Raw genomic sequence first — 16,327 nt, 5'->3', positions numbered from 1 at the left:
CTCACCAACCCATTTTTCACCCGGGTCACCAGGTTAGGTTGACCTGATTAGGTTCCAAGTGGCGCCTATTCTCCTCCTCCCCGCCGGGCCACCATACTGTAGGATCAATTTTTCTGTACATGAATGTGACTTTTCGGGAGACCCATCACATATCAATTTTGTCCGGGTATTGCCCTTGTGGGCCATGCTCATGCAATAGGTCCCCCTTCCTTCATTTTCTGGTTCGGGCCCTATTAGCTTTTCTCCTCTTTTCCCGTGTGCTGTGGACCATTCCCAAGTTTTAGGGTCCCACCTGCGTGTTCGGGGTTTCTCATCTACAGCTTTCCAGCCCCAGAACAGCCAATCCTTCGTCGCAGATTGTCACTCTTTGTTGTCTCCCCTCCGAAGGGAATATCAAGCCAAAGGGGAATGTCCATTTATATGGCACTTTTTCTTGTAATTTCCTAGTCACTGGGCCCATCACTCCTTTTCTGCAGAGTGGCTGTCGCCAGATCATGGAATAGGCTCACCTCCGAGCCATTTATTATTATTGTCTCTTGACCCCTTGCGGCTTTCATTATTTTCTCCTTTCCTTCGTACAATGCCATCACCGCCAAGACGTCTCTGGGAATGTTCCATTCTCCAGCTCTCTTCGGGCCCACCCTGTGTACCCGGTCGATTCTTATCTCCTCTTAGGCCATTTCCGCAAGCAGGGTGGAAAATCACTGTTGGATAGTGTTTTTCAACTCCACTTCTGAGGTTGTCTCCGTCAGGCCTTTGACCCTAATGTTTGAGCGCCTTGAGCGGTTCTCCCAATCTTCCGTTAGGATCTTGAAGTTGTGTGCGGCGGAGACTATCTGTTCCAATAATTCCGCGTTCTGCCGCACCTCCTTTTCCATTCTGACAGCCCTTGTTCCGTTAGGTCCAGTCTATTCCCCAAGGAGTTGATGTCATCCCCAATTTCTTTCAGCGCTTCCATTAAGTCTTCTTTTAGGCCTCCGAACTGCTGCTGAAAGGAAGCAGTCATCCTTTCCTCCATGCACAGTAGGCACTTTTGTAGGTCTTGTTTAAGGCCATGTCTTGTGTCCCCCGCCTGTCTTTGTCCTGCTCCGCCTGCTCTTACTGTGCTGGTTCCGCCGGGTCTTTATGCCAGTATCTTTCCAATTGGTTTTTATGTATCTTGGGAGGCTGTGGGCCCGGGGTCCGTTTCCCCTTTGTGCCTGGAATCTGCAGGTGGGGGGGGGGACTCGTTCCCGACACTACACACCTTCTCTGTCCCCTGGTAATTCCTTCCTTGAGAGAGTGGTGTCCCCCCCCAGTCCCCCTTGGCCCATTGTCACCGCTCCTGCCCTCTTTGTACTTCCTGCGGTGTTGTCCCTGCCCTCCAATCTCCCTCTTCTCCTTTCTCCAGTTGCTCCCCACAGGGGTTTCTGGACCTTTTTCTCCCTGTGTGGTTTATAGCCTTTGTATCTTCCTTCCTCAAAGTACTTGTTGCCAGTCCTAAGGCGAGCCTCCCCATTCAGGCGCAGGGTAAAGGTGTTTATGTGTTTGGCTCTTGCAGCCTTTGCTCGGTACATGCAATGCCCCCACGCCTCACTCTCGTTCCTCCACATACTTGGGCTGCCAGCCGTGGGGGTCACTCAGTCCGTTCGTTGTGCTGGTTAGTGCTCCTCGGGAGCCTCTCTCGTCGTCCTCCTTTCGAATGTCTGTCGTCACAGCCTTGCTCCTCTGCTAGCCGGGCCTTCGGTGCTGTGTATCGTTGAGGGTTTGGCCCAGTCGGTTTTCCCCTCTCAGCGATGGAATATCCCGGGCTTCTGTGCGGGGCAAGATCCCCTTTCCTCTGTCCCCCGGTCCCGCACTGTGAGGTGTCCGCAGGGGAAGCCAATGAAGCCAGCAGTGAACAGACACCAACAAAAACTAAGTGTGGCATGGGTGGGGAGTAGAGCAATTACTCTACTCCAGAAAGCCACCGCCACTTTACCTTACCTTTCCATAACAGACTGCCAAAGACTTACACCATACACACTTCGAGAGATTAGTGACCACCAACCTAAATCTATTCATGGCTGGACTGTAAATGTTGCCTTGCATTACTAACATACGTGCCAATGTTAACTAGTGCCACACCTAGAGAGAACGATGAAGATTAGCCTGCCTCACATTTAGACAGATGTAACAATGTTAGCATGTTCTACACTTAGATGGAATTCTTAACATTAGCCTGCCTCACATTTAGATAATAGCATGAATGTTAGCAAGTGCCACACTTGGATGGAATTGTTGACTTTGGCCTGCGTCACATCTAGATAGAAATGTAAAAGCTAGCATGCGCCACACTTAAATGGAACTGTGAATGTTAACAAATGTCACACTAAGATGGACTCGATCACTAGCCTGCCTCACATCTAGATAGGATATTGAAGATTAGCAAGTGCCAAACTCATATGGAATAGTGAATGATAGCAAACATCACACCTAGACATAATTGCAAGGACAGCAATGCCAATTAACCAATCAACTAATTTCACCCCTCTGCAAACACTTCTCAAACTCTAACCAAACACAACCACAAGACTAAAACATAATCTGTACAAACCTCACTGCAACAACAAAACAAATCACAGACTCGCACAACAGCACATGACTACTGACCGTAAAACACCCCAAGCCCAGCCAATGGACCCACCGGGCTGAGGCTGCCAACAGCACATCACTGCTCTCTTGCACTTTTCCAGCTTATACCAACTAACTCACCCCCCCTTCCCTTTTTCAGAGCCGCCAGAGCACCAGGGGACCACTCCGGTGGTGATAGTGCACGGTATAAATATCCTTTAACATTAACTTCTGGGTGTACCAATGAATTGAGCTGCTTGGGGTGCGGGGGAGAGCCAGACTCCTTGACTGTGCTGCTTCCCGCTGTCCCCTCCGTTGATAGGGCGTCTGATCTCCTGGTCCCTCCTAGCCGACCCCTTCACCACCTTACAGCAGGTCTCTCCTTCGGCGGTGCTCCTCTTCTTCGGGTCCCTGCTCTGCGCTTCCCTGCATGACAGCCCCGTTGCCTTGGCTCCTCCTCACTGGCTTCCTGGGTGACTCGTGGAGGCCCACTTCCTACCTTTCCCCGACTCCTAGGCTTCGGGGCTTGGTGGCTCTGCTCAGCTTCTTCCTGCTGTGTCCTGCCTCGTTGCACTCACCTCCGCTTGTCTTGGCAGGCCGTCACCACGCGGCTTATGTCTCGTCCTTTCGGGGGTCTCTCCACCCATGTTCGGCGTCCCGCTGTCCCGGGTAAATGCTGGTGTTCTAGGCTGTTCTTGTCCCTGCTACGAGGTCTCAGAGGGAGGATCTAGGCTTGCAACCGCTGAGTCTCCCTTCACAGGGCACCGCTGGTGCTCCGGGCCGCCAGTCTTTGCGCTGCTTGTGGCGGTACCTATTAGACTCTCGTAGTTCGTTTTGCTTCTAGTGTGTACGCTTCTAAATACCTTAATCTTCCCCGGCAAGAAGTTTGTGGTTTGCTACAATTTGGATCCAGCTTATATTACTCCTTTTGCTTGGCCCGGCTGGGAGCTCTCAGAGGGGCACCCTCACTCGATGCTCACTGCTGTTATTCCAATATATCTGCAACTAAGAGACCAATTGTTTCATATGCAACCTTGAATCAAGCTAACTTACAACTTCTTGTAACAGCGCCTCGATGTCTCTGGGCTACCAGTGCGATATACAAATTCAAAAAAAAAAAAAAGAAAAAGAAAAAATAAATGGCGGCCATCTTGGAATCCAGCATGGGAAATTCTAATGAGGGATAGGCTGGGAGGGCTATGAGGAATACGTGGGAGGAAGAACATTGCCAAGGTTAAGCAACTTGTTCTTCGAATGGATTGTGCCCTTCCAGGTATTCCTCATCTTTGATAGACACCAAAAGCAGTGTTAGTTTTGGTGGAGGGAGTAAGAATTTTGTCATCAATGGTTTTCATGAACAGAATGAAGGACAGCTTTTCCAAAGCTTCCATCCTGACTTAGGGTAGAATCAAGGTAGTAATGCTTGGTGAAAGTGTGCATTGTGGACCACATAGCTGCCTCACAAATGTTTTTAATAGGAACTCCTCTTTGCAAAGCAGAGAAAGTAGCCATGCCCCTAGTGGAATGGGCCCTCAATCCTTCTGGAGGATTCTTGCCCACCAGCCTGTAGCATTCTGAAATTGTTAGAATAATCCATCTGGAGAAGGTCTGCTTTGTCACAGCCTGACCCAATCTATGACCCATATAACCTATGAATAGTTGGTCATCTAGGTGAAGTTTTGATAACCTAGAAATGTAGAAGCTCAGAGCCCTACGTGGATCGAGCCTGTGTACACTCTCCACCTCCTCGCTAGGATGAGGTGGATGATCGAAAGTGGGGAACACAATCTTTTGCCCTAAATGAAAGTCTGAAATGACCTTAGGAAAAAATTAACACTTAACCCTCAAGACAAACTTGTTTTTCAAAAACACTGTAAATGGAGGTTTCGAGGATTGTGCCTGCAACTAACTGTATGGGCTGAAGTTCGTGCTGCCAACAAGATGGTCTTGAAAGTTAGCAATCTTAAGGGACATGAATTTAGAGGTTCAGATGGTGCACGCAATAAATGTTAACACGAGATTGAGATCACAAACGGGAACCTGAAAGGGAGATGAGGGAACACCTTAGGGAGTCCCTTCATAAATTGTATCACCAAAGGCATCTTCAAATATGAAGTTTACTCAGACCAGCGCTTGAAGATGGATAGCGCCGCCAAATAACCTTTTAGGGTCCCAACCTGGAGAACCAGATTGCCTAGGTAGAGTAGAAAGGCTAACAAATCCAGTGTTTTGCATAGCAAAGGGTCCACATTCTTGTCCCTGCATGTTAGGTAAGTATTTATGCAGTCAGACTATGTGAGACTGCACAAGACGTATCTGCTTGGTATTAAAAAACCCACCTTTTTTTTTAAGAGGTCTTTAATACACAAGTTGGTAGTGTGACTGAGCAGCCAGGCCTATCTCAAGAGGGGTAAATGTGAGCCGTAAAGCTGTACAAACGAAATCTGTAAACATAAGTAGGCAAGTAAGACTTACACTCGAGGTTTCTATTATAAATAAATGTATATAACATCAATTTTTAAATAAGCGTTCTTTAAAAGGGCAATTCATGTAACAATCAAAATATACTTTAAAATTACTTTTCAGAATCAGAACAAGTTAGTGGCTAATCTTGGATATGCTTCTTACACAATTCCTACACCCTGAGGTGATTTCAATCACAAGGACAGTAATGGCATTTATATATCACTAGTTATACTGGGCAGATTCTGAGTTTTGCAAAGTTTTCAACGAAGGTAAAAGGTTAAAACAGGTTCTCAGAATATGTGAGGACACTTAAATCTTCCAATGTAATCTAGACAAGCCTTTCCCAGCAGTAACCATATACAACAAGCTACCCCCTATGAGGGACAAACGATATCAAAGTAAATGGGCTAGAAGAGTCTGCAGGGAGCAAGGACAAAGTCCATTTGAAACAGTCTATGGAGAGGAGGCATTTATCGTCTTGCACAAAGTTAGAGTTAAAGAAAAATCACTTGTAGGGTGACAAGTTGTGAAGCCTCTGAAAAGAGTTGGAATCAACTCTAATACGCAAGCCACTGCAATTCCCAACTGAGAAAAGCACAGCTAAAAGACAATGAGGCAAGTACCCCAAGTCTAAACAGTACCTCTGGTTTGAAGAAGAGTGGTCCAGCTGGATTCTGTCTTGCTACAATGGTGCCAACCCTGGTGTTTCTGCACCTCAGTTGTGGGGACAAGAGGGGGGACGTCTGAGGACTCCAGCTGCGTTAATTGGGAGGTCATCGGCAGCTATGGGCTCTTTTCGGTTCAGCAGCACTTCGCGGTTTCAGTACTTAGTAAACAGCACTGTTGCAGATCTCCGATACCGGTTGGGCTTCCTTCACTCCTTGTGTCCTGTACTCTGGGAAGGGTACCCAAGCTCTGGTCGTCCTGCTTGTGGGGGTCCTTAGGAAACTCCTGGAGCTTCTAGCAGGATTTCAGATGTTGCACTCGACTATGGATTTATCGACCTCTGGCAATCGGCTCGTGAGGCAGCAAAGAAGTACAGCCAGTCGGGGAAGATGGTCCAGTGGAGTTATTCTCCGGGTTAGTTGGGCCCACTAACCCAAGTCAAGAAGTAGACCCTTCCAGACCATCTCTGTCGAATTTAAAAAAGGAGTTTCAGCATTTCCAGAGGATGCAGCAAGCTTCGTTCACAGTTTCGTCGTGTATTCCTCCAAATGGTCGACTCTGCCTCTAGTCCCAAAACCCTCGCTTTTTAAGCAGATTTCTCCCATTCATGCACAGCCGAGGCTGTCAATCACAGAGCAGGGTGGCTGCCCTGATGTTACGCTCACCCGGCTCCCACAGAGGCATCGATCGGAACTGGACAGCTGCGGTCTCCACCAATGTGACGCATAGGGCCGAGATGACGGACTGGACTGGCCCACCTAGCTTTGTTTGCTTGGCCGGTAAGAATATTCTTCTGCAAATGGAGAAAGGGAATTAACCACCCATGGAGTTGAGCGTAAATCCCCCGACCCCTGCTGTTCTCCCCACAGATCACCTTTGATGTCCCCTCAGTCTCACCTGATGGTTTGAAAAGATGAGCTCTCCATCCTGCATTGAGCGCAGGGGCGCGTTGATAACCAGTTGTTTCACTGGCTCGAAGGAATTGGTGAGTTCCAGAACAATATTGACTCAGATTCCCAGCAAGACGCCGTAAGTATAAAGTTCGTAAGAGTTCAAATGCCTGACTTTAACTCTTGTCCGATTCCTTGCAGGTTGCAGCTTGATCCTAATGAAGAGTTCCTCGTGGCAACCGGTAGTATTCTGGTAAAGATTTGTATTTTCCAACACAGTTAGATAAAATAATGTCAATATGTAACCTGTTGCTTTCTCCCTTTTTCAGGCGCTGAGAGAAAGTATGAAGTCTTAGGGAATGTAGGATTGTTTGGTGTGTTTTTGGAGTACAGCGCCACTACACAGGATCAATGTACAGCATTTTTTTCATGCAGCACCACTGCATGGGTTTGGTGCATTGCTATAATGTGGTACAGCAAGACATGTGTTATTGAGATTTTTTTTTATGCAGCGCCACTGCATGGGTTTGATGCAATTGCTTCAAGCTATGTGTTGCCAGTGCAACATATGGATATGTAAATGAAGACAGGCTACACAGGTTAAAAACAAACCATTTTCTCATTTAAAAGCGCATTTTATTTTTCATATTCAAAATGCACACAATTTTTTTTTTCTTTTCATCTGAAATGCCTATGTTGCAAGAGACACATTTGAAGATTAATGAACTAATATAATTAACCGTACTAACATGATTCTAACTTCTTAATAATATAATGTGTTCTCCACTGCAAAATGAGGCAGGCTGAAACTCATTTCAGACTGTGCAGATTTTTTTTTCTTCTTGCTTCTCTGTGCTCTGTCCTCAGTATTTGCAGGAAGCAAGGATTCGAATAGCAGGAAATCAGTTTTGTTACAGTTGCGACTGTAAAATGAGCCATTGTGTAAAGAAGGAAGATAGGACATGGTGGATTTCTATTGGGTGCACGTCACCCTGGGGGCTGAAATGAGAGGTTTCCTGTAGAATCTCGGGGAGGGAGAAAGGGAGACGACATCTTGACACAGCTCGGAGAAGGACTGGGTTGATAGCTGGGGATGCCTGATTCCTAAAGCAGATTCAATACTGCTACAGAGACTGGGATTTCCAGTCAACAAGTCCCAGTTCGAGCGACAGCAAATGCTTGTCCTTGCTGGGTGAACCCCTCCAGAAGGCGACCAGCCAAAGAAGTTACATGCTGAACAAGCCTGGTAATTATCTCGCTGAAGTGTGGGGGCTGTGTGTATGTGTGCGAAAATATTCAGTCAGCGTAGGAGAGGAGATTCCTGTGTTTTAACCACATGTTTAATGTTGCAAATTGAATTCTTGTTCCTCGCCACTCTTTTCATTTTGTTACAGATAATGTTGTTACTGTGAGTTTTCCATTTATTTCTGTAAAAAAAAAAAAGAGTAAGCTTGTGTTGAAATGCAAGTTTTATAATACAAAAAAAATTATCTGAAAGCAGGCGGGAAGTGTGTTTCATTTTTATCTTGTCCTTTGTGCATCTATCATTATAACACTGGTAATATGGGAAGATCTTTGCACAGTGCAATTGTCATTTTTAAAAGTTGCTAAAAGATAAAACCTGTGTGCATTAATCCATTCAGTGTATGAGTGTGTGTTTTCTGAATGGAACATAATAATAACAAAATGAAATAGCCTGCTGCCGAAAGTCTATGAGTCGGCAGAAAGAGGCCCTGGACATAGCTCACCAAACGTAAATAAGTTGGTGATAAATACCACATATAGCTTGCTGTCGTAGATAAGTCAGTGAGAACAGCCCATGGTGGCACTCCAATTGGAAATCTGGTGTTTCTGAAATGCAAGCCTGAGGTCTTTCTAGTGATCACACAAACAAACTAAACCAAAATAAGGGGTTCTGGATATTGTGGTCACATATATAAAACAAAGGATTTATGCTCACCCATAAATACCACCAATAACGCATACCAACATAATGTATACCACTAAATGTATCAGTGTGCTAAAATAATGTATGTATACTATAGTACTATATACCAAATCTAATCTGAATGCAAAGAGTGATTATTACTGAATTATTTTCATTTTGGCGGTAAGAAAATACCGCTAGGCCCCAGATCTATACAAAATATCCAGCAGGAATAATACCTCCGGCGGTAAAATCAGGTAAGTCTTTTGTGGTGAGGAGGGTTCCCCTTGTTAGTCCCTTTGTTTGACCTTGCTATCCTTTGGTTTCCCCTTAGGGACCAGGGTTCGGCGAAGATGCAGTGGAAGCTGCGTCGACCCGTGAAGAGGAATAGTACCCCCGGTGGTAAAATCAGGTAAGTATATGGGAGGGTAACTAATATTCCTCTGTGTATTCCCTTGGCTCACCTTGCTGTTCTTGTCTTCTCCTTAGGTGCCGGAGTGCGGCGGGAACATGCAGGAGGAATCTGTGGTATGTGAAGATGCTGCGAAGGCCGCGGAGTTCAGCGCGGCGCTGCAGTAAGCGAGGCGGCGCGCATAAAATAACTTTCTTCCAGCTCGAAGGCGCGATGGATCGGGAATTCAGGTAAGGATTAAAGGTATTGCTCTTGTTCTAACCTTTTCTCCTTCTTTCTCCCTTTTTCTAGGAGCTCCAAACTCGAGGCGGGCGTGGCAGAAGGCTGGATGCAGACTTGCAGGCACGGTGAGCATTACACTGCTGGATGCAGAATAACGCAAACCGTGTGCTGCTCTTCGGACGTGGTTTAAATAGCCTCCAAAGTAGTCCCAGGTAAGTATTCCTCCCCAACCCCACCCGATAAATAGTCCCCAAGTAAAGTAGTCCCTTTCAAGCCTCTTTTGGCTTGGAGCTCTTGCAGCATGGTCTGCATCAGGTAAGTGTGCAGCATGGTCTGCATCAGGTGAGTTTTAATCTATGAGCCTGGTGCCATAGGCGCCAGGACTGGACCCAAATAGCCCCTAGCAGGGGTTGTTGGGCTTGCTTTGGATAACTTAATGCCTGCTTCTAGGGTTGCTGGACGTGGTCTGGGTCCCCGGGGGTAGGCATCATGACACCTGAAAGCACAGTCAGCCAATCAGGACTGGTTGCATTCAGGCATTCCTCGAGAAAAAGGATGGGAGTTTCAGGAATGTCCCTCACATCCAGCCTTTCCAGATTCCCTGGAGCCAAAGGTGGGCTTCAGGGCAGAAGCCAGCCAAAGGCAAAACAAACAAAGTGCTAAAATCTGCTTCGACAGAGTAAAACCCAAGAAAAACCTCACAAACAGAAAAATGGTGAAAAAAGAAGACCAGGGCAATTTTGACGAAATAGTCACCCATGGGTGCTGTACTGCAGTCGAGGGTTCAGCCTGCGGTTAAAAAGCACAATGGTAGGAAAAATAAACCACTGTCACCAACCATTGAAAGTAGGGAGGTTAACATAAAACATGTTACATGAGAATGTAGATTAAAGGGGCTACTAGGTGAACCCCCGCAACCCACAACACTCCACCATAAGATGGAGTGTGCTGGACCTACAAAGAGAAAAGTTAAGTTAAGTCAATTTCACTTTACTATTCTTGGGAACAGTAGTTCACCCAAGAAAGGGTATTTAAACCATTGCTCTGTGACATTGCACTGAAGGTGTTGTGTGTCACCATACAACAAGTAGATGCCTATGTAGTTTGTCAGACTCTAAAAACAGAGGAAACCTAATTCAAATCAGGTCAAAACATACGAAAGTGAGAAAAAGGTGTCACTCACTACAGGGTTAAAATTAAAAAGTCCTGAAGTCCAGTGAAATAGGTGGGGGTCTTTAAGGTGGCAGTAATTTAGCACTAAAAGCTGGGTGTCTTGACCTCTGGATGGAGAACCTGACCCTCTTGCGAGAGAAGGTCCTCTCTTTGTGGAAGACGGATTGGAGGGCAGAAGGACATATCCAGGTATCACATCCTCCAGGCCCGATCCAAGGCAATTGGGATCATGTGTTTCCAGATCTTTCTCAATCTCCTGATCTTGTGAGGAAGGATTGAGACTGGTGGAAATGTATACATGCTTGCAAACACCCAGTCCACCACGAGCATGTCTCTTAGAGCTCCTCTTAAGGGAAATTCCCAACAGTGCGTACTTTCAGTAAACACTGGTCGCGAACAGATCCACTTGAGGCGTTCCCCAAAGGGTGAAGATCTCGAAGGATTTCCTGAGCTAGTTCACACTTGTGGGAGACTGTACTCTGTCTGCTTAGGAGCGTCCGTCACGGTTTTCCACCCCGGAAAGGTGAACTGCGGACAGGGAGATTCCTTCTTGAATTGTCCAGTACCAGAGCTGCATTGCTTATCTGCACAGTGGTAGTGATCCTACACCTCTTCTCTTGTTGAGATAGTACATGGCCACTGTGTTGTCCGTCATTATCAGGACATTCTTTCCCCATACAGAGGGCAGAAAGGCCTTGAGCGCATGTCTGATTGCCCTCTGCTCCACAAGATGGATGTGTAGTTTGGACTCCAATGGAGACCAACGATCGCTGATGGTCAGATTGTTGGCGTGGGCTCCCCACCCCGCGAGTATGGCGTCCGTCACTACTGTCATCTCCGGCCATGGATGCCAAAAAGGTTCTCCCTTCAGAATATTGTCCTTGCAGGCCCACCAAAGAATATCCTGTGCGACCCTGTTTGGAACCCGAAGAAGGTCTGACATGTTGCCCGTGAACAGACCACAGAGTCCTGAGAGCCCAGTGAAAGGATCTTATTCTCAGGCGAGCCTCTGGCACCAGATGTTCGGGAGAATTCTCAGAAATGTACCAATTCCCCCCACCTTAGAGACCCCCAGCAACTTTGCTGGATTTTGAGGACTTGATTATTTTAACCTGGAGAGTGTGAGCCTTTTTCCCACTCTCTCATGTATTTTAATGTGATTTTCTACACCCTTTCTCTTTTGGTTATGGAGTCTGACAAACTCCATAGGCATCATCTTTTACAATTGTTTCAAAACATCTCCAGTGCAGTGACACAGGGAAGTCTTCCAGATTTTCCAATGTTTAAATACCTTCTCTCGGATGAACTACTGTTTCCCAGAGCAGTAAAGTGAAATTGACTTTACTTAGCATTGTAACTTTCTAGACCCAGCAAACATTATCTTACAATAGAGTGCTGGGAGGGGTTACTTCATATCCCCATTGTCTAGCTTCTTATGTAACAATTTTATGTTACCCTTTCCTCACTGAATAGCTGGTGGTAGTGGTTTTCGTTATGAACTACTGTGGTTTGCATTTACCGCAACCGTTTACGGCTCTGGTAAAGCAACCGCGGAAGCCATCTTTTTCAAAATGGTGCAGAGACAGCTCTGATAAAATGCCCCCCGGTCTTTTTTCACCAGTTCTTTGTGGAAAGGTCCTTCTAGAGATTTAGGCAGGTAGGCTGGAATGAATGGGAGAGAACTGTTTAAAACGCGGGTCTCTGGGACTGAAAGGCAGAGTCGACCACTGGAACGAAAGAATCGAAGACGAGCTGGAAGAGGACGGCTGCTGCAACTACTGGACCGTTGGTTTGCCCGGTGGAGCCCTGCTGCAGGTCTGAATCGTCAAGTTCACCTCGACAGAGAAGCCCCTTCAAGGACAACTTCTTCCATTGAGTTGGTAGGACCAATCAACTCGTAAGCCACCTGGATACTATTCTCAGAGCTGGTTAGGATTAACCAGGGAGAAGACCAGCTTGTTGTGTGCTTGAAGAACAGCAACCGAAGATTTGCCAATTTGCCAGCTTTGTGATCCGTCCCCATGCAGTGCAGGAGTCCCCAGACGTCCTCCCTCTTTACCCCCCATCACTGAAGCTCAGAAACGAAATATGCAGGAACAGAAGTCTTCAGCTGCATCTTTTTCTTCAATATAAGGTACTGTGAAAACCCGACACAGAACTTACCTCTCCCCGCGAAAGTTTGTGAAACTTTGGCAACTTGCAGGCCTAGTCAGCTTGTGACTTGACATACAAACCTTTCTCCCGTGAACTACTTCTAAGAACCGTGGCAAAGACTTTTCAGTTTTAAATACTACAACTGTTTTTACTTATACAAGACACTAGTCCATTGACTTTGGCCTAACTATTGCATCGAATCAACTCCTCTGGTGAACTCAAACTATTTGCACCGTTTTAAAGTAATTATAATATTCGTTTTATTATCTTATGCCTTTTTGCTCCTACTTCAGTGCTATTTGGCTCTGACTTCAAGGGAAGCTCAACTGCTTAATAATCAGTATTGTAGTATAATTTTTGTATGATATGGGTTGCCTCCTTTAGTGAATGCTTTATAAATGATTGTGTAACCAAGAAACCTTGAGTACAAGTGTATCTGAACACTTGCTATTGTAGACCTTTGTGTAACACCTTTACAAGGTCACATTCCCTCTTGAGATAAGCCTGGCTGCTCAGCTCGCTACCAAAAACTGTGGTACAGACTTATACCAAAGGTTGGTTTTGCTTACACCTGTAGTCCTAATTGTATGTGGTGGTCCCAGAGGGTACTGCATGCAATTCTGCCTAACACAAAGAACCGAAAAAGAGCTTGAGGACGCCGCCTGCTGCAACCCCTGGACCGTTGGTTTGCCCGGTGAAACCCTTCTGCAGTGCCAACTTGCCAAGTTCGCATTAACAGAGAAGCCCCTGCAAGGACGACTTCTCCCTTTGAGTTGGTGGGACCAATCAACTCCAAAGTAAGCCACCTGGAAATCCATCTCGTAGCTGGTTGAATTTCCACAGAGTTGCTGCTGGAAACCGTAGAACCAGGGAGAGGAATACCAGATTGTGGGTGTTGCTTTTAAGCTGGCCTAGAGCTTTTGGAAGATCCTCCGGACTCCCAAGAAGCAGACCTGACGAGGTCCGAGCCCCCCTCAGAGTGCGGGACCCCAGAAGCACGAAAAGCCCACCTCAGCCAGGAACCGCGTTGTTGCTATTTGCAGTGGTCGCAAGGAGCTGAAACGCGAAAGAGACTCACTGAAAGTGAAGCTGCCAGTTGCCAGTTTTTGCCAGTGCATTGCAGGAATCCCCCAACGTCCTCCCTCTTGTCCCCACGACTGAGGCCCTGGAACAGTGAGATCTGCAGAGCTGCACAGGAACAGAAGTCATCAGCTGCATCTTTTCTTCTTTGCTAAGGTACTGTAAAACAAGTCTAAGAGAACTTACCTCTTACTGTAGATTTGCTTGAAACTTCTACAACTCACAAGTCTAATCAGCTTGTGGCCCTACATTTGATTCTTCTCTTCATCAAAGACTCATAAGAACTTGTGCTTCATCCTATGCAAGACTTTTGCCTACTGACTTTGGCTTAGCCTACTGAATTGTATGACTCTCCTAAGAGGATCTGAAAGTATTTGCCCCGCTTAAGAATATTGGTGATCTCTTGTGTTGTAATAATCGTTGCCTTTTACCAACATTTAGGAGTGTTCTGAATACCAAAAGTAAGATATGAATGTACCCAACACCCTTGTTATTGAAGTCAACTGTGGGTGTAGGTTGTGTCTGTGGGCCATCCCAAAAGGGGCTGGTCTGATTCAGAAACTCGGAGTGTACAGTATTGAAGTACATTTGTGTGTTACTAACATATTGCTCCCTTCTAAAGAAGGCTTTATAACTGACTGATAAATTAATAATTGTTTATGCAAGAAGAGTGTAAGAGTTTATTTGAATACCTTTAACTGTGAATCTTTAAATTGGAAGAGGCCTTAAAAGCCGGTGACGATACAGCGGAGAAGCTAGAATTGATACTTAGGCTACAGCAAAAATGTGCGGAATACTGGGAGAGGTCGTGTAACCTTAATTCTAAAAAATACATAGACAGCATGCGGGAGGTGATAAACCAGGGAGACTTTTGGCGTGGTTATATAAGAGCGAGACCCCAAGAGCCACAATTAGAACTATAGAGAGAGAAGACGGTAGCGTAGAGGACACCCAGGAGGGAGTTAATCAAGCATTTGTGGATTATCATAAAGTGTTATACGGGGAAGATGGGGAAAATGGGGATAATAGCCGTGTAATGATAGAAGAAACGCTTGAGGATATGGGGCTGCCCAAGATGAACGAGGAAGAAAGAGGAATTGGACACCCCGATTACCCTGGAAGAACTGGGGGAGGTGGTGAGGCAGCTGCCTACTAGTAAGACCCCGGGGACAGATGGGCTCCCAAGCAAATTTTACAGGGTATATATAGAAGAGGTCACCCCCCCCCCCCCCCGCTGCTAGAAATGATAAACGAAGCGTTCGAGATGGGACGCTTTCCGGAGTCACTGAGAGAAGCTGTCATAGTACCTCTCTCTAAACCTAATAAACCTGGGTGTTGCTGTGGTTCCTTTAGACACATGTCAATGCTGAACCAAGACGGCAAGATATTAACTGCTGTCTTGGCGAATAGACTGAAGAGGGTCATTAGCAAATTAATACATCCGGATCAAACGGGCTATGTCCCCCATAGAAACATTACCAATAATCATAGGCGACTCCAGAGAATCATTGAGTTTGGCAGAGAAAGTGATGAGGAAATGGCAATCGTGTCCTTGGATGTGATCAAGGCCTTTGACTCCGTCAAGTGGCCATGGCTGCTGGCGGCCCTGAAACACTACGGGTTAGGGCCTGGCTATGTAAGGTGGGCGAAGATTCTGTATAGCGAACCGCTGGCTAGAGTTAAGACAAGATCTGTGATATCAGAGAGGTGGCAGCTTAGCAGGGGTACTAGACAAGGATGCCCGTTGTCTCCTATGCTCTACATACTGGCCCTGGAACCTCTCGCAATTTATCTGAGGCAGCAATATGACACCATACGCATCAAGGTGAACGGGGAGCGGCATTTGATCTCCCTATATGCAGATGACATGCTGCTGTACGTGCGGTTCCCAGAGGAAAACCTCCAGTACATTTTGGAAGTGGTCGGGAGATGCGCTGTGCTGTCCGGCATAGCGGTGAACCCCCAGAAGTCTAGCCTGTTCCCGTTGTTGGGAGTACATAGGGGTTCCAGCGGATAGGTTACCGGTATTGCAGGTACCGTGGGCGGTTAGTACTTTTCAGTACCTGGGGATAGACATATCACACCGTGGAGGAGGAGCATAGGTGTAATACAGAAGTAGCTATCAAAAAAATTGAGAAGTGCATGCGGTTTTGGGCAAAGCTGCCTTTGGCGATGCTGGGGTGGGGAGCGATGCTAAAGATGGTGGTCCTGCCGGGGCTCCTACATTACTTCGAGAATATACCGTATCTGATTCCTAAGGGGTTCTTCACCAAACTGAATAGCATGTGTAGGCACTTTTTGTGGCATGGCACGCGAAACAGAGTGGCGTTATGGAAGCTTCAGAACTTCCAGGACAAAGGGGGAATAAAGCTGCCTAACTATGAGGCGTACTATGTGGCGAGCCAGTTGCAGTAGGTTGCCAAATGGCTCTCTGATGAAGAGACCTCTGAACTTAGATTGTTTGGGCGTGATTGTGCACCTTTTCATTTGAAAGAAGTGATGTGGGCACCCAGGGCGGAAATGATGGGGCGCCCTAAAATGATGCTACTGGGGTGGAAGGTGTGGCGCAGGGCATGTCAAATGATGGGGGGACCCGTCCCCATGCTCACCGCAGATACCATTGATTGTATTGACGGGGGCAGCCGCTCAGCTGCAAATGATACTCCGGACCAACTGGGAACCGGCTGGGGTGGCAACGATGGGTGATATTCGGCAGGGGGGCTCTAGTGTTACATTTGAGGGGCT

The 16,327-nt window shown here is 46.6% G+C and overlaps 1 protein-coding gene across 8 annotated transcripts in view; it reads right to left on the bottom strand.

Moving 5' to 3' along the window:
• TRIP12 (thyroid hormone receptor interactor 12) overlaps window positions 1-16,327 on the bottom strand; it is a 2,051,777-nt gene that overhangs the window by 1,220,962 nt on the left and 814,488 nt on the right. For 2 of the 8 annotated variants that reach the window (XM_069618303.1, XM_069618304.1), the window contains exon 19: window positions 7,229-8,041. The exons of the other annotated variants lie outside the window; for them this stretch is intronic. In XM_069618303.1, coding sequence (XP_069474404.1) covers window positions 8,036-8,041 — 6 coding nt within the window. In that variant the 3' untranslated portion in view covers window positions 7,229-8,035. Of the gene's footprint in view, window positions 1-7,228; window positions 8,042-16,327 lie in introns of those variants that run through there. 8 annotated transcript variants of the gene reach the window in all.

This window comes from Ambystoma mexicanum, chromosome 10 (assembly GCF_040938575.1).
Source record: "Ambystoma mexicanum isolate Mex_15411 chromosome 10, UKY_AmexF1_1, whole genome shotgun sequence".
Classification (NCBI taxonomy): Eukaryota; Metazoa; Chordata; class Amphibia; order Caudata; family Ambystomatidae; genus Ambystoma; species Ambystoma mexicanum.
This window is presented reverse-complemented; position numbering and strand designations above follow the sequence as displayed.